The sequence below is a fragment of the Ailuropoda melanoleuca genome, chromosome 3 (genome assembly GCF_002007445.2).
Source record: "Ailuropoda melanoleuca isolate Jingjing chromosome 3, ASM200744v2, whole genome shotgun sequence".
Taxonomy (NCBI): domain Eukaryota; kingdom Metazoa; phylum Chordata; class Mammalia; order Carnivora; family Ursidae; genus Ailuropoda; species Ailuropoda melanoleuca.
Window position 1 is genome coordinate 43,352,847 of NC_048220.1, and position 19,046 is coordinate 43,371,892.

Sequence of the window (19,046 nt, forward strand, 5' to 3'; positions counted from 1 at the left end):
GCGTGAACTGACCCTAATTTTTCCAGCGTCCTCTTTCACTAGCAACTCCCACCTCACCGGCCCCCCCTACCTTGCCATGCCACTCTCCAGGCATCTTGAACTACTTGTAGGTACCTGAACTTGCACCTTCTTTTCAGTTGCTCCTTTTACTTGGAACATATTACCCATTCCACATCCATCCCTTTCATCTGGCCTAGTTTCTGGGTCAGAACTCAGATGGGACTTCCTACGGGAAGCTTTTCCTGGCCCTCCAACACTGGGCTGATACACACCCAATATGACCCCCAAGCATCTCCAAGGCACGGATTTTAGCACCTTTTACATTGAGGGGTAGTTGCCGGGTTTCTTGTCTGTTGTCCTCTCTAGATTTGATCTCCTTGAGTGTGTTCACCTCTGCATCCTCAGAATTTAGCATAGCGCCTACAGCAGAATAAAGTTTCAATTAAGAACTACTGAACGAATGAATGAACTGCTTTCATTCTGTATCTGTCATTAAAAGAGGAGGGTAAATGGTGGAAAAGCTTGTCCAGAGATGTGAGACTGAACTCATACCTATATTTCCCCTCGTACTGAAAATCCATTGAAATAACAAAAGATATAATGGGAAAAAAATCCATATTAGTTCTTAGATTTGTCAGGGTAGAGTAACTGCTGCATGAAACAACACCAAATCTTAACGGATTAGAACAGTAAGAGTTCATTATTTATCCATATCATAGTCCACACCAGAGCCGGGATGGGTGGGCAATGTTGCTCTTTCCATTAGCCATACCCATTCAGAGGTCAGGAGGAGAAAAGAAAGCAAGGGAAATCACATGGGAGAATTTTTAGGAGCCAATATGGAAGAGGCATACATCACTCCTACTTACAATCCATTGGCCATAGCTCTGTCACGTGGCCCCTCCTAAGTGCAAGAGGAAAAGAAAACAGAGATCAGCAAACACAGTATNAGGATGGGTGGGCAATGTTGCTCTTTCCATTAGCCATACCCATTCAGAGGTCAGGAGGAGAAAAGAAAGCAAGGGAAATCACATGGGAGAATTTTTAGGAGCCAATATGGAAGAGGCATACATCACTCCTACTTACAATCCATTGGCCATAGCTCTGTCACGTGGCCCCTCCTAAGTGCAAGAGGAAAAGAAAACAGAGATCAGCAAACACAGTATAGTCTTCTATGCCCCTGAAAAACAAGGAAGGATGCCTTCAACAAACCAGAAATTTTGGAGAATTTCTCAAAGCTATAAAGCTATTGGGAATGGACTGGTGGATATAAATGAACAGGAGAAACCGTAGCTGATAAGACACTCAAACAAAAGAAATTCAAGCAGGAGAAAATTACTGCAAAAATAAAATCAATTCCAGAAATACTTTGAAGCTGGAATCAACAAATGCAAATCACAGGCAGGATTTCTGAAACTGTTGTCAGGGAAATTAAGGTTTGAAATTACATTCAGAAAAAGCTGGGCTGCCCCACACTGAGCAGCAGAGACCATCACTGCTCGCCCCAGGAGGACATCTGGTGTGATTGTCAGGACAGGCAGCAAAGGAGAGCAGAGTGTGAAATAACTCTTCCCCTCCATGAAGACAGCCATAGAAGAAAAAGAAAGGAAGCACATTACTCCGGTGTTTTTCCCGGGCTAAACTGCTCAGTGTATTTTGCTGTAGTTGGAGTTTTAAACAGGAAACTCTGAGTAGACAGGGGGCCCAAAAAACAGATCAAGTGCCCAGGTAACGTATCACTGGAGATGAGAAGCACCCAGAAGACAAGCTTGAAACACCCATTTCACAGCCACACATCCCGTCCCTTCTCTGCAATAACCATAAGGAGGACACTATAATCAGAATGGTAGGCAAACAGAGATCCTCATAGACAAATCTGGATAGACACCCAGGATGATAAATTTAAAAAAAAAAAAGCCAACACGCCAAAAAGGGGATGCCAAATGCATCAAACAGCTAATACTTGAAGAACAAATTTTAAAGGGGGAACAGAAGAAGAATTTAAAATATATGTAGTTGATATTCTCAGAGCGATTTATGAGTCTACCATACCCATAAAACAATAATAGTCTGTAACCAAAAGGAAGTGGCCAGATTTGTTGGGGATAAAAATGTTATCAATCAAATAAAAATTAAATAGATGGGATAACTGGCGTTGGGAGACAACCCTCCAGTCTCTCACATTTCTGCACATCTTGCACAGTGAGGCACTGACTGCCCTTTGTTTTATACTATCTTTTCAAGGATATTGACTTAGTAAATGCCTTGGAAAATAGAGATAGTGTCTCTCTCCAGAGCAGGGCATACTGACTATTCAGTATAATGAAAACACTTCCCTCTGGGGCAAAGGGCAGACATGCTGATGAAAGACAAGATCCCTAAGCTCAGGGTTCCTCTCCTGTCACAGAGCCCCGTGTTGTACAGGTAGTATTCTGGCCCTTTCCATGTCTCCCTGTGGGAATTAGGATCAGGAAACCAACACAAATGCTTATAGTCTGGGCGCGGCAATTCTGTGAGTAATGAACTGTTCTTGTCTCTGACTTAGAAGTCTCAAGTCTTCTTCCAGGATCCATGAAACTGGGGCAGACTAACTCACAGGTAGAGTAAAATCTCAGACCCTTCACAGTTCTTAACAATTATGAAAATGAATATACTGAGAACCTAAAATAGTAAACTAGAAGATCAAGTCAAGGTATCCCCCCAGAATTCAGCCCCCAAAATAAATGTGGAGTATGGGGGACAGTTAAGAAACATACAGGATGGTTCCAGAGACTCCATTAAGAAACAGGAATTCTGAAAGAATGGAGAGAATAGAGAAGTGGGTAATCGAGAAAAATAGAAAACCTTTCCTCAAACCTAAAAGAAAGAAATATTTAAATTGAAAATGCCATAAGACCTCAGTGAATCACTCCATAGAGTACTTAGTAATTAGTAAGGGAAAAGAGTAGTCTAGAGTGGTGGATCCCTATTTCCCATTGGAAGGAAAGCTTTGGGAAGAAACCAAGCAATCAATAATACTTAACTGACAATAATGGGACAGAGTGACTCATGTGCTTTTTGATGCACTGCACGAAGAAGGATACACTATCACTTCTGTAATATGCTTGCCAAAAAGTGTTTACTCCGAACCTAGACATGCGGAAACAAGAAGACAAATCCAAACTGAAAGACTCTATAAAACAACTAGCCTGAACTCCTCATTCAAAAATATTAATGACGTGAAAGACAAAAAGACAAGGGTACTGTTCTAGATAAAAGGAAGATAAAGAAAAAGGACAAACAAATGCAGGGCACGATCCTTAACTGGAGCCCTCGATGAAAAAAAAAAGCTAGAAAAAACATTACTGAAATAACTGGGGAAATGTGAATATAGTCTATATATTAAATAATAAATAGTACTGTATCAAATTGTATTGAATCATATTTAATCCAAGTTAAATATTTTTTTTTTGGTGTGATCATTGCTTTGAGCTTATGGAGGAAAACATATTTGTTCTTTAGGAGATATATGCTGAAGTATTTAGAATAAAGAGCCATTAATGTCTGCAACTTACTCTTAAATGGGTCAAAAAATTATATTTATATAGTTTTATATATAAAAATTATATATAATCCATATAATCTATATACATGAAACCTATACACATATACATACATAGAGATACAGAGAGAGAAATAAAAGAAAATATAGCTAAATGTTAATAGTTGGTAAAACCAGAACATCTTGGCGTCCGTTGTATTACTGAAATTTTGCAGGAGGTTTGCAAATTCTCAAACTAAAAAAGGGGAGATGACAGATTGCAAATGCCAACAAAGATTAACATAAAGAGAAGCTACATGTACAAATATTTAGGAACCATCTCATAAATCAAAAATTTAAAGATAATACCCTAAAAATTTTTCAGAGCACCATCACCAGGCTACATACAAATCACTCTGGAGATGGACATAAGATAAGGACATAGTATCTTCCAAGTTTTGAGAGACACTTACTCTGAAGATAGATTTCTATATCCAGCCAATTAAAATTTAAGTGTGAGCACAAAGAGAGAGAGAGAGAGAAAAGTATTTTCAGTTACTTAAAGAGTAAAAAATTTTGCATTCCACAGATATACTCTGAAATAATTAGTCGAGGTTATGCTGCAACAAAATGAAAAGTGAATCCAAGAAAGCTAAAGATGATGTGGAACCCAAGACATATTGTACAGAGAAATCCAGAGCCACAAATACACAGCATTAGAGATATGAAAGAGTTACAAGAAAAAAGCATATGCAAATTTATATACTATTAAAAATGTATTTAATTTGTTAACAAATACATAAGCAAAATAATTTTTTTTAAAGATTTTATCTATTCATTTGACACAGAGAGCGAGAGCGCACAAGGAGGGGGAGTGGAAGACGGAGAAGCAGGCTCCCCACTGAGCAGGGAGCCTGATGCGGGGCCCGATCCCAGGACCCTGGGATCATGACCTGAGCCGAAGGCAGACGGTTAACCAACTGAGCCACCCAGGCGCCCCCATAAGCAAGATAATTTCTAAAAGAGACANTGCACAAGAAGGGGGAGTGGAAGACGGAGAAGCAGGCTCCCCACTGAGCAGGGAGCCTGATGCGGGGCTCGATCCCAGGACCCTGGGATCATGACCTGAGCCGAAGGCAGATGCTTAATCAACTGAGCCACACAGNTATATACTATTAAAAATGTATTTAATTTGTTAACAAATACATAAGCAAAATAATTTTTTTTAAAGATTTTATCTATTCATTTGACACAGAGAGCGAGAGCGCACAAGGAGGGGGAGTGGAAGACGGAGAAGCAGGCTCCCCACTGAGCAGGGAGCCTGATGCGGGGCTCGATCCCAGGACCCTGGGATCATGACCTGAGCCGAAGGCAGATGCTTAATCAACTGAGCCACACAGGCGCCCCCATAAGCAAGATAATTTCTAAAAGAGACAAGTACCATGAAGACAATAAACAGACTCCGTACGGGGAAGGGATGCCCCACATAAAGTCAGGGCTCTGAGTACATGAAAGCAATTATTACCTACATGCAGAGTGAACTTGACCCCACNCGCACAAGGAGGGGGAGTGGAAGACGGAGAAGCAGGCTCCCCACTGAGCAGGGAGCCTGATGCGGGGCCCGATCCCAGGACCCTGGGATCATGACCTGAGCCGAAGGCAGACGGTTAACCAACTGAGCCACCCAGGCGCCCCCATAAGCAAGATAATTTCTAAAAGAGACAAGTACCATGAAGACAATAAACGGACTCCGTACGGGGAAGGGATACCCCACATAAAGTCAGGGCTCTGAGTACATGAAAGCAATTATTACCTACATGCAGAGTGAACTTGACCCCACAAATACTCTGGAATTGAAAACCCCTTAAATTCATACTGATCCCTTCTGTCTTTTTAAGATGTTTCAGCCAGAGAAGATACAATACGACCAAAATTCTGCAGCGATTGTGTGGCTGACAGAGAGCACTAAACCGCAAGCCCCACAGCCAGAATTCTTAGTTTTGCTCATCTACTTTAGCAGAGTTAGACCTAGTCGCTGGAAAACGAGGAGGACGAGATGACTTGGCATTGCAAGCTCATAAGTGTGTTTCACGAATATGCGAATAGTTACTTTACTTTGAAAAGGGTATAGAATGATCTTTGTCTTATATAAGTAGCAGAAGTATTACGGGCAGGGAGTGTAAACACACTGATTGTGGACTGGATTCTATTTATGCCTTTTCATGTAAAAAGTATATATATGCATATGTGAGGGGGTAAAGAGAGGATTCCCTGTGTCCTCCCCTGTCCTCTTTCGAATGAAAGCTCTGACCACAGGACAGGGGCTACGGTGGCCCCAAGCCAAGCAAAGCCCCTAAGCAGAGAACTGGGTCTGTGTGTGTATCTTCTTCCTCTCCCCTTTGCTGCCCAAACCATCCTGTGTTCCCCCAGGCATTTCTACTCCACAGGAGTACCACGGGAGCCATGTGTGCTTTCAGATGGCCCAATCCTTCAGAGGGCTGGGTTTAGGGAGCCCCCCCTTTTGCTTTTCTCTCAGATCTTAGCCACCCCTGCAGAACTGCACCCTACGGCCAACCCTGCTCAGCAGGGGGTGGCAGATGGACTCTATTTGTTGCACTCTCCCAGGAAGTGCAATGCAATTGCTTTTAAGAGGTCAGTGCCCTCCAACTGTGAAATGGTAATATGCTAAATTACGTGCTTAATTAAATTTCACCCCAACAGCATACCATAAAATTGGAAAAGCAATTCCATCACTCAGGATCAATCAGCATAAAGTACACACAAAAGGATCAAAAGTTCTCATCAGTAAACTTGTGTTTGTGCTTTGGCTGAATATTCAGAGGTCCATTTCTACTACAGGTTGATGAATGGTATACAGTTAATTACCACTTAATTGCTTGTCTCTTCTTCCTTGTGTTGCTGCCATATAGGTTAGAAATGACAGGGATGAAATTTTTGCTAGTCTCCTTCAGTCAGGAATCCAAGGGAAAATCTTCCTATTAGATTTTACCATCCTACTCACAAGTGTGTTTGTTTTATTTTTTTGTTTATATTGCGTCCTTTTTTAAATATTTTATTTATTTATTTGAGAGAGGAAAGAGAGAGCACCAGTGCCTGGGAGGAGTGGAGGGAGAGGGAGAGGCAGCAGCCCATTCTCCGCTGGGTGGGGAGCCCAAGGCAGGCTGGACCCCAGGACTCTGAGGGTCATGACCTGAGTCAAAGGCAGATGGCTTGACCAAATGAGCCATGCAGGAGCCCTTATATTGTTGTTTATTTTTTTTTAACTATGCAAAACACACATCAGGATTAGGGAAACTGAGCTACGAGGTAACTTGGTATAGCTGCTATCTCATGAATATTCAATGATATGGGCTAAAACAAATTCTTAACAACTTGTCTAGCACTGCAGCTACGTACTACAAATAACAACTGGATAAGAGAGTAAAAGAAAAAATCTAGCATCAAGCCCAGTACCTGATACTTAGCTAATGCTTGAGAAATATTTCTAAGTGAATAAATGAATGAAACAGTGAATGAGCAACTGATAGAGCTCAGTTCTCCAGCTTCACAGGCCATTCCTATGATACCAGGACACACCCTTGCAGATGACAATGTTTAGCGAATGAAAGATGGTAACAGAGGGTATCTGGGCCATAGACTATAACTCCCACTTAATTTCATATGAATTTATTGCTGAGCCAATTTGGAGATTTGTTTGTAGAAACTATTGATTTATTACTTGAGATTAGGCTAAATACAAGTCTCAGTGGACTGGCAGTGCATTGCTGTGGATGGTTACCCAGGAAGTACATGGCACTCTAGTTGACGGCAGTTTATGGTCTCAGCAGAGCAAGTCTGGATCTTGAGGCTGAACTATTTCCTCATAGAAGGATAAACTAAAGGAGGTTGGAAAGCCAAGGAAATGGAAGGCAAGTCCACAATCTCTCCTGTTTCCTACATACTAAGATACTACTACTTTCCACATATTGGGTCCCAAAACTTGTATTTGTTTAAGGGATATGAATCCAAGACAGCCAGTGTGAGAGTCAGAGAGAGTCAGAGCTCCCATTCTTCCTGCTGGGTGTCCCCTGCTCCTGGTCATCTGAGTTGCCCTTGAATCAAAGAACCAAAAAGCAGCTTGATTTCACAGGCTGAAACCCCCCTCCCAAGCTGACCTGATCTACCTCACTAAGAATGGATTATAGAGACCCCGTACTCCATCAAAGACTGAGCCCTTACCTTTACCGTGATCTTGTTGCATTGACCTCAAACTACCTTTCCCAGAATGTTGTGAAACATGCTACATACATGCACACACACACACAAGTACATACATTTATATAACTAGAGATAGAGGTATCTATATTCATGTTATTCAGAAGCAACTGAACTAGTATTGTATTTAGTATTCAGAAAGTTATTAGGGTTAATGGAGCCTATAACTCAAAGCACAGACGATCCTTGCAATGACATCTTGGCTATGGAACTCGAATTTATGATTTCTTGTCCTTTTCTCTTTATCAACACCACCCCCACTGCCCGCAACTTAGGAAAGGAGCCTGGAGGGGGAACCAAGAGTTTGGATTGCAAAATTGAGGAGACTACTGAAACACCTGCTCTAGAGGACTCCTCATCATCCCCTGTAGACATTCAGCAACATTCCTGGCAGGTTTCCACAGACATTGAGAACACTGAAAGGTAAGTGGGGAGTTACCCTAAATAGACTGCCAGTATTCCTCCAGTTAATACTCTTAGGGGCTATAAAAGTTGAGATTTTTCTCTTTTAGATTCAGCTTTTGTCTTTCGGATTTAGATTTCAGAAATCTCAGAAAACTGAGGTAACAGAAGGTAAGGAGTCCAAACCCTGCAGTAGAATGGTAGCAGGATTTCCAGTAGTCCCAGGCTCCCAGGCCTCTTTTTATGCCACTCTACCACACTGTGTCTCCATGGAAATGAAAACAGTATGCTTCCTTGGGAAGGGAGAAAGTTGAATCTATATACCATCATAGCTCACCCACTGGGCTGGGGGCCAAAATTTCCATTTGTTTAAAGGAGGAGAATCCAAAATCATGCAAAGATGCCAACAGTAGATTCTTGCATTTCAGGTGTATGGAGTGGCCTGCTGAGCTGTCAGTCAGGGGCTAAGCATTCTGTCCAGTTGACAGACTGCTTTTCACAGAGTTCCCTTCTCCTGCCTTCCCAGACTGTAGCTGATGGCCCCTTAGTGGTCAAAGCGAGTTAATGCATTTGTCTTAACAAGCGGTAGCTCACTGATAGTTTCCTTCTTGAGAAGAAGAGATTCTACAGTGATTCAATTTCATCTGGGGAAAGGAAGCAATAATAATATAATAATAAGTGCCATGGCTCATCTAGATGCTAAAAATGCCATTCTGTGAGGCAGGAGGATGAGGCCCTTTTTTATTGGCCTTCACAGTGATATCATGTCCTTTGCTACTAATGTCCCTAGAGCTGACACAAAGCAGTTGAATGAATACTGGGCAATTCCACTGAGTGCTTTGTGTGGAGCTGAATCATTGACAAGATAATGAACATTTTATTTTTTTATTTTTAGAAATGTAACACACAATGGCATTTATAGCCATTGTGGTTCTATTTTCATATTGTAATATAATTCTAAAGCTAATTACTGAATTTCTGTGTTTATAGAAAATTGAAGCATGTGGTAATTATGTGCTATTAATAAAACTTGGATTTTTGTATAAGCTTGGAAATCTAACAATTCAAACAATAAAGCTGTTTGGCATGGTCTGATACAGCTATAGACAAATGGAGAGGGAATGATTTATCTTAATTTATGAAATAGGAAATGCTCTGCTCTATTCCCAGGAAGAAATATCTGCTAGAGTGCCATGATCAGGGCATAATCCATCAGCAAAGACATTTTCCCCTTCAGACACCTTGCATAGCAACTATACCTAAGCCTTTTGAGCTTGTTAGGAAGCAAGCTATGACTGGCAATAAAAATAAGAGAGGGTGCAGTTATATTCAAGATGGTGACATAAGAAGATGTGAACTCACTCCCTCCCATGGATCCAACAAATATACAATAATAATTTCCTATGAAAAAGACCAGCAAATTGGATGAATGGAGCCTCCACAAAAAAAGAACAAAAAGGACAGCACTGAGATGGGTAGGAAGAGCAAAGACCCTGCCCTGCCAAAAAAAGACTCCACCATAAGTGTTGTGATCCACAATCAGGAAGGGTTTCAAAAGTACAGAATTTTTTCCTAAGAAGTGAGGGGTCTGTGCTCCACATCAGGCTTCCAACCCTTTGACCCTGCATGAAAGATAGGAGACCCCCTAAATGCCAGACTTTGAAAGCCAATGAGGATTATACCCAGGATAACTATGAAACTGAAGGGAATGGAGAACCCAGTCATAAGGACTCATGCACTGATTCACTTGCCCGGGGACCCAGCACAAAAACATGAATTTGAAAAGTGCCTAGATCATATGTGAAGGAAACCAACTTACTAATCTTAAGGCACCTGCCAGAGCAGCAGGAAAATGTTGGGACCTTATCCAGAGACAGAGACAATGGCAGCCTCTATATATGTGACCTCTTCCTACCTTCCTAAGTTTGGTGTTGGTGGGCACCATTTTGGAACTCTAACCTATTAGAGCTGGTGGGCATGCCCAGGTGAGAATCCCACACACCATCAGAGCAAAACCACATGTCTCAGCCAGACCAAGGGCCAATCCCACCCAACCCCATACCACAGATACAACCTTGCCACAGCAGATGGGTGTGTGCAGCCCATAAAGAGGATAATCCTTGAGTGCCTAGCTCTGGTGGTCAGAGGGGATTGCATATCTGGGCTCCACATGGTCTCTCCCACCCAGAGGCATTCTTCCAAGATTGGAAGGGGTAGTGAATTTGACTAATACATATAAACAAACACAGAGAATGAGACAAAATATTTCAACAAAACATTATGTTTCAAACAAAAAAACAAGACAAAACATCAGAAAAAAAAATTAATGAAACAGACATAAGCAAACTACCTGATAAGGAGTTTAAAGTAATGGTCATAAAGATGCTCAGTGAATTCAGGAGAAGAATGGATGAACATGGAAATCCTCCACAAAGAGAGAGTAAGTAAAAGAAAGTTCCAAAGAGTAGTTACAGAGCTAAAGAATACAATAACTGAACTGAAAAGTATACTAAAGGGGTTCCAGAGCAGACTGGATGAAGCCAAAAATCTAATCAGCAAGCTAGAAAAGAAAGCAATAGAAGTCACCTGGGCAGAAGAGCAAAAAGAAAAAAGAATTGTAGAAAATGGAGATAATTTAAGGGACCTCTGAGACATCAAGTGGAATAATGTTTGCATTACAGAGATTCCAGAAAGGGAAGAGAGAGAAAAAAGGACAGAAAACTTAATTGAAGAAATAATAGTTGAAAACTTTTCTAATTTGGAGAAGGAATCCGGGTTTAAGAAGCACAGAGAGTCCCGAATAAAATGAACCCAAAGAGACCCACAAAAAGACACATTATAATTAAAATGGTAATTTTAATAGTAATTAAAATGGCAAAAGTTAAAGAGAGAATCTTAAAAACAGCAAGAGAAACCCCATAAGTACGCCAGCAGATTTTTCAACAGAAATCTTGCAAGCCAAAAGAGAGTGGCATAACATATTCAAAGTCCTAAACCGAAAAAATTCACCAAGAATTCTCAGCAAGTTATCATTCAAAATTGAGAGAGAGGGGCTCCTGGGTAGTTCAGTTGGTTGAATGTCTGATTTTTTATCTTGGCTCAGGTCTTGATCTTGGGGTCATGGGTTCAGGCCCCACATTGGGCTCTGCACCTAGTGTGGAGCCTACTTAAGTAAAGAAAAAAAAAAATAAGGCGAGATTGAGTAAGAGTTTTCCAGATAAGCAAAAGCTATATAAAGGAGCTCATCACCACTAAACCAGCATCACAATAAATGTTAAAGGGACTTCTCCAAACTGAAAAGAAATGGCACTAATTAATAACAAGAAAATATATATATGAAATCCTCCTGGAAAAGGTAAACATATAGTAAAAGTAGTGAATCAATCATTTATAAAGCAACTATGAAGGTTTAAAGACAAAAAACAGTACAGTTAACTGAAACTACAAGAATTAAAGGATGCATAAAATTAAAAGATGTAAAATGCGACATCAAAAACATAAAATAGCAGGGAGAGGAAAAAAAATGTAAAGTTTTAGAATGTTGCTATTAACTCAAAACAGACCATTATATACATAGGAACTTACATGTGAACTTTATGGCAAGCCACAAAGCAAAAACTTGCCAGAAAAACACGAAAGAAGGGGCGCCTGGGTGGCTCAGTCAGTTAAGCGTCTGCCTTCGGCTCAGGTCACGATCTCGGGGTCCTGGGATCGAGCCCTATATCGGCCTCCATGCTCAGAGGGGAGTCTGTTTTTCCCTTTCCCTTTGCCTCTCTCCCTGCTTGTGCTCTCTCTCTCTCAAATGAATAAATAAAATATTTGAGAAAAAAAAACACAAAAGAAAATGAGAAGAGAATCTAAACAAAACATTAGAGAGAGCCATCAAACTACAAGGTTAACAGAGAAAAAAGAAAGGAATAGAGAGGAACTACAAAACAGCCAGAAAACAATCAACAAAATGGCAGTAAGTACTTACCTATCAATAGTTACTTTAAATGTAAATGGACTAAACTCGCCAATCAAAAGACACAGAGTGGCTGAAGGGATAAATGAAAATAAGACCATCTGTATGCTGCCTATAAAAGACTCACTTCAGGACACACACAGACTGAATGTGAAGGGATGAACAAAGATATTTCATGCAAATGGAAATGAATAGNAAATTGGATGAATGGAGCCTCCACAAAAAAAGAACAAAAAGGACAGCACTGAGATGGGTAGGAAGAGCAAAGACCCTGCCCTGCCAAAAAAAGACTCCACCATAAGTGTTGTGATCCACAATCAGGAAGGGTTTCAAAAGTACAGAATTTTTTCCTAAGAAGTGAGGGGTCTGTGCTCCACATCAGGCTTCCAACCCTTTGACCCTGCATGAAAGATAGGAGACCCCCTAAATGCCAGACTTTGAAAGCCAATGAGGATTATATCCAGGATAACTATGAAACTGAAGGGAATGGAGAACCCAGTCATAAGGACTCATGCACTGATTCACTTGCCCGGGGACCCAGCACAAAAACATGAATTTGAAAAGTGCCTAGATCATATGTGAAGGAAACCAACTTACTAATCTTAAGGCACCTGCCAGAGCAGCAGGAAAATGTTGGGACCTTATCCAGAGACAGAGACAATGGCAGCCTCTATATATGTGACCTCTTCCTACCTTCCTAAGTTTGGTGTTGGTGGGCACCATTTTGGAACTCTAACCTATTAGAGCTGGTGGGCATGCCCAGGTGAGAATCCCACACACCATCAGAGCAAAACCACATGTCTCAGCCAGACCAAGGGCCAATCCCACCCAACCCCATACCACAGATACAACCTTGCCACAGCAGATGGGTGTGTGCAGCCCATAAAGAGGATAATCCTTGAGTGCCTAGCTCTGGTGGTCAGAGGGGATTGCATATCTGGGCTCCACATGACCTCTCCTGCCAAGAGGCATTCTTCCAAGATTGGAAGGGGTAGTGAATTTGACTAATACATATAAACAAACACAGAGAATGAGACAAAATATTTCAACAAAACATTATGTTTCAAGCAAAAAAACAAGACAAAACATCAGAAAAAAAAATTAATGAAACAGACATAAGCAACCTACCTGATAAGGAGTTTAAAGTAATGGTCATAAAGATGCTCAGTGAATTCAGGAGAAGAATGGATGAACATGGAAATCCTCCACAAAGAGAGAGTAAGTAAAAGAAAGTTCCAAAGAGTAGTTACAGAGCTAAAGAATACAATAACTGAACTGAAAAGTATACTAAAGGGGTTCCAGAGCAGACTGGATGAAGCCAAAAATCTAATCAGCAAGCTAGAAAAGAAAGCAATAGAAGTCACCTGGGCAGAAGAGCAAAAAGAAAAAAGAATTGTAGAAAATGGAGANACCTCTCCTGCCAAGAGGCATTCTTCCAAGATTGGAAGGGGTAGTGAATTTGACTAATACATATAAACAAACACAGAGAATGAGACAAAATATTTCAACAAAACATTATGTTTCAAGCAAAAAAACAAGACAAAACATCAGAAAAAAAAATTAATGAAACAGACATAAGCAAACTACCTGATAAGGAGTTTAAAGTAATGGTCATAAAGATGCTCAGTGAATTCAGGAGAAGAATGGATGAACATGGAAATCCTCCACAAAGAGAGAGTAAGTAAAAGAAAGTTCCAAAGAGTAGTTACAGAGCTAAAGAATACAATAACTGAACTGAAAAGTATACTAAAGGGGTTCCAGAGCAGACTGGATGAAGCCAAAAATCTAATCAGCAAGCTAGAAAAGAAAGCAATAGAAGTCACCTGGGCAGAAGAGCAAAAAGAAAAAAGAATTGTAGAAAATGGAGATAATTTAAGGGACCTCTGAGACATCAAGTGGAATAATGTTTGCATTACAGAGATTCCAGAAAGGGAAGAGAGAGAAAAAAGGACAGAAAACTTAATTGAAGAAATAATAGTTGAAAACTTTTCTAATTTGGAGAAGGAATCCGGGTTTAAGAAGCACAGAGAGTCCCGAATAAAATGAACCCAAAGAGACCCACAAAAAGACACATTATAATTAAAATGGTAATTTTAATAGTAATTAAAATGGCAAAAGTTAAAGAGAGAATCTTAAAAACAGCAAGAGAAACCCCATAAGTACGCCAGCAGATTTTTCAACAGAAATCTTGCAAGCCAAAAGAGAGTGGCATAACATATTCAAAGTCCTAAACCGAAAAAATTCACCAAGAATTCTCAGCAAGTTATCATTCAAAATTGAGAGAGAGGGGCTCCTGGGTAGTTCAGTTGGTTGAATGTCTGATTTTTTATCTCGGCTCAGGTCTTGATCTTGGGGTCATGGGTTCAGGCCCCACAATGGGCTCTGCACCTAGTGTGGAGCCTACGTAAGTAAAGAAAAAAAAAAATAAGGCGAGATTGAGTAAGATTTTTCCAGATAAGCAAAAGCTATATAAAGGAGCTCATCACCACTAAACCAGCATCACAATAAATGTTAAAGGGACTTCTCCAAACTGAAAAGAAATGGCACTAATTAATAACAAGAAAATATATATATGAAATCCTCCTGGAAAAGGTAAACATATAGTAAAAGTAGTGAATCAATCATTTATAAAGCAACTATGAAGGTTTAAAGACAAAAAACAGTACAGTTAACTGAAACTACAAGAATTAAAGGATGCATAAAATTAAAAGATGTAAAATGCGACATCAAAAACATAAAATAGCAGGGAGAGGAAAAAAAATGTAAAGTTTTAGAATGTTGCTATTAACTCAAAACAGACCATTATATACATAGGAACTTACATGTGAACTTTATGGCAAGCCACAAAGCAAAAACTTGCCAGAAAAACACGAAAGAAGGGGCGCCTGGGTGGCTCAGTCAGTTAAGCGTCTGCCTTCGGCTCAGGTCACGATCTCGGGGTCCTGGGATCGAGCCCTATATCGGCCTCCATGCTCAGAGGGGAGTCTGTTTTTCCCTTTCCCTTTGCCTCTCTCCCTGCTTGTGCTCTCTCTCTCTCAAATGAATAAATAAAATATTTGAGAAAAAAAAACACAAAAGAAAATGAGAAGAGAATCTAAACAAAACATTAGAGAGAGCCATCAAACTACAAGGTTAAGAGAGAAAAAAGAAAGGAACAGAGAGGAACTACAAAACAGCCAGAAAACAATCAACAAAATGGCAGTAAGTACTTACCTATCAATAGTTACTTTAAATGTAAATGGACTAAACTCGCCAATCAAAAGACACAGAGTGGCTGAAGGGATAAATGAAAATAAGACCATCTGTATGCTGCCTATAAAAGACTCACTTCAGGACACACACAGACTGAATGCGAAGGGATGAACAAAGATATTTCATGCAAATGGAAATGAATAGAAAGCTGGTATAGGAATATTCATAGCAGACAAAGTAGACTTTAAACAAAGACTGTGATAATAGACAAAGAATGGCATTACATAATGTAAAGAGGTCAATCTAACAAAAAGATATAACACTTTTAAATATATATGCACCCAACACAGGAGCACCAAGATATATAAAACCAAGATTAATGGACCTAAAGGGAGAAACTGACAGCAATACACTGATAGTAGAGGACTTTCACATCCTACTTACATCATTGGGTAGGTCATGCAAATCCAAATTAATAAGGAAACACTGGCCTTAAATGACACATTAGACCAGATGCACATAACAGATATACAAAGACATTCCATCAAAAAGCAACAGAATACATTCTTTTCAACTGTACATGGAACATTCTCCAAGAGAGATCACATGTTAGACCACAAAACAAGTCTCAGTNCAGATATACAAAGACATTCCATCAAAAAGCAACAGAATACACATTCTTTTCAACTGTACATGGAACATTCTCCAAGAGAGATCACATGTTAGACCACAAAACAAGTCTCAGTAGATTCAGGAAGACTGAAATCTTACCAAGTATCTTTTCTGACTACAGTGGTATGAAAGTAGAAATCAATTACAAAAAGAAAGCTAGAAAAAACACAAAAATGTGCAGATTAAACAACATGCTACTAAAAAACCAATGGGTCATCAAAGATGTCAATGAAGAATTTAAAAAAAAAAAAACCAACAACCTACAGACTAATGAAAACAGAATTATGACATGCCAAAATCTGTGCGATGTAGCAAAAGGGACTTAAGAGGGAAAATCATAGCAGACTTACCCTCCATAAGCAAGAAAAATAATCAATCTAATTGTACACCTACCAGAGCTAGGAAAAAAAATTAAAAAACAAAGCCCAAAATCAGTAGAAAGAAGGAAATAATAAATACAGAGTGGAAAGAAATGAAATATAGGGTTCCTGGGTGGCTCAGTCATTAAGCGTCTGCCTTCTGCTCAGGTCATGATCCAGGGGTCCTGGGATCAAGCCCCGCATAGGGCTCCCTGCTTGGCGGGGAGCCTGCTTCTCCCTCTCCCACTCCCCCTGCTTGTGTTCCCTCTCTCGCTGTGTCTCTCTCTCTGTCAAATAAACAAATAAAATCTTTAAAAAAAAATGAAATAGAGACCTAAAAAACAATAGAAAAGATCAATGAAACTAAGAGCTGATTTTTTGAAAAGATAAATGAAACTGAAAAACCTTTAGCTAGACTAACCAAGAAGAAAGAGAGAAGGTTCCAATAAATAAAATCAGAAATGAAAGAACGGAATGTACAACTAACATCACAGAAATACAAAGGACCATAAAAACTACTACAAGCATTTACATGCTAACAAAGTGGACAATCTGGAAGAAATGCATAAATTTGTAGAAACATACTCTTCCAAGACTGAGTCACGAAGAAATAGAAAATCTGAACAGACCAATTACTGGTAAGGAGAGTGAATCAATAATCAAAAACTTCCCAAAAACNGAAATCTTAAAAAAAAAAAATGAAATAGAGACCTAAAAAACAATAGAAAAGATCAATGAAACTAAGAGCTGATTTTTTGAAAAGATAAATGAAACTGAAAAACCTTTAGCTAGACTAACCAAGAAGAAAGAGAGAAGGTTCCAATAAATAAAATCAGAAATGAAAGAACAGAATGTACAACTAACATCACAGAAATACAAAGGACCATAAAAACTACTACAAGCATTTACATGCTAACAAAGTGGACAATCTGGAAGAAATGCATAAATTCGTAGAAACATACTCTTCCAAGACTGAGTCACGAAGAAATAGAAAATCTGAACAGACCAATTACTGGTAAGGAGAGTGAATCAATAATCAAAAACTTCCCAAAAACACAAGTCTAGGACCAGACAGCGTCACAGGTGAATTCTCTAAACATTCAAAGATTTAATACCTATCCTTCTCAAGCTCTTCCAAAAAATTAAAGAGGAGGAAACACTTCCAAAGTCATTTTATGAGGCTAGCATAACCCTGATACCAAAACCAGAGAAGGACATCACAAAAAAAGAAAATTATAGGTCAATATCATTGATGAAGATTAATGCAGAAATTGCCAACAAAATATTAGAAAACTGAAAACAGCAATAAAATAAAAGGAACATAGAACATGATCTAGTGGGACTGATTCCAAGGAAACAAAGATGGTTCAACATCTTCAAATCAATGTGACACACCACATTAACAAAATGAAGGATAAAAATTATATATCATCTCAATAACTGCAGAAAAAACATTTGACTCAATTCAACACCATTTTTAATAAAAACTCAACAAAGTAGGCATAGAGGGAATATATGTCAACACAGTAAAGGCCATATATGACAAAACCACAGCTAATATCACAGTCAATGGCAAATAGCTGAAAACGTTTCCTCTAAAAACAAGAATAAGACAAAAATGGCCACTAACCACTTCTATTCAACATAGTGTTGAACATACCAACCAAAATAACTAGGCAAGAAAAAGGAATAAAAAGCATCCAAATGATAAAGGAAGAAGAAAAACTGTCACTATCTGCAATGACATGATACTATACATAGAAAACTCAAAAGACTCCAAAAAAAAACCTGTTAGAACAGATGAATGAATTCAGTAAAGTAGCAGGATACAAAATCAACACACAGAAATCTGTGGCATTTGTGTATACTAATCACAAATTATCAGAGAGAGTAATTAAGAAACTAATTCCATTTAAATTGCATCAAAAACCTAGGAATAAATTTAACCAAGGTGAAAGACCTACACATTGAAAACTGTAAGACACTGATGAAAGAAAATGAAGACACAAATAAATGGAAAAAATACTCCATGATCATGGATTGGAAGAATAGAGTTAAAATGTCCATACTACCCAAAGCAATCTACAGATTCAGTGCAATACTTATCAAAATTCCAGTGAATTTTTTTTTTTTACAGAAACAGAACAAATAATTCTAAAATTTGCATGGTACCACTAAAGATCTTCATTGCCAAATCACTGTTGAGAAAGAAGAACAAAGGTGAAAGTATCACAGTCCCTGATTTCAAACTATGCTACAAAACACAGTAATCAAAACAGTACTCTATTAGCCTAAAAACAGACACACATATCAATGAAACAAAATGGAGAGCCCAGAATGAAGCCCATGCATATATGGACAATTAATTTATGATAAAGGAGCCAAGAACATACAACGGAGAAATGGCATTCTCTTCAACAAATGGAGCTGAAAAGGGGCATCTGGGTGGCTCAGTCCGTTAAGCATCTGCCTTCAACTCAGGTCATGATCTAGGGATCCTGGGATCCAGCCCCACGTAGGGCTTCCCTGCTCAGCTGGGAGTCTGCTTCTCCCTCTGCTCCTCCCCCTGCTCATGCTCACTCTCTCTCTCTCATTCATAAATAAATACAGACATTAATCTTTAAAAAAAATGCAGCTAAAAAAACTAGACAGCCACATGCAA

At 39.3% G+C, this 19,046-nt stretch overlaps 1 protein-coding gene across 2 annotated transcripts in view; it reads left to right on the forward strand.

Annotated features, from left to right (window-relative positions):
- Nucleotides 1–19,046, forward strand: part of RGS7BP (regulator of G protein signaling 7 binding protein) — a 107,031-nt gene that overhangs the window by 68,863 nt on the left and 19,122 nt on the right. For both annotated transcript variants that reach the window (XM_034656279.1, XM_034656280.1), the window contains exon 4: nucleotides 8,071–8,218. In XM_034656279.1, coding sequence (XP_034512170.1) covers nucleotides 8,071–8,218 — 148 coding nt within the window. The remainder of the gene's footprint in view (nucleotides 1–8,070; nucleotides 8,219–19,046) is intronic.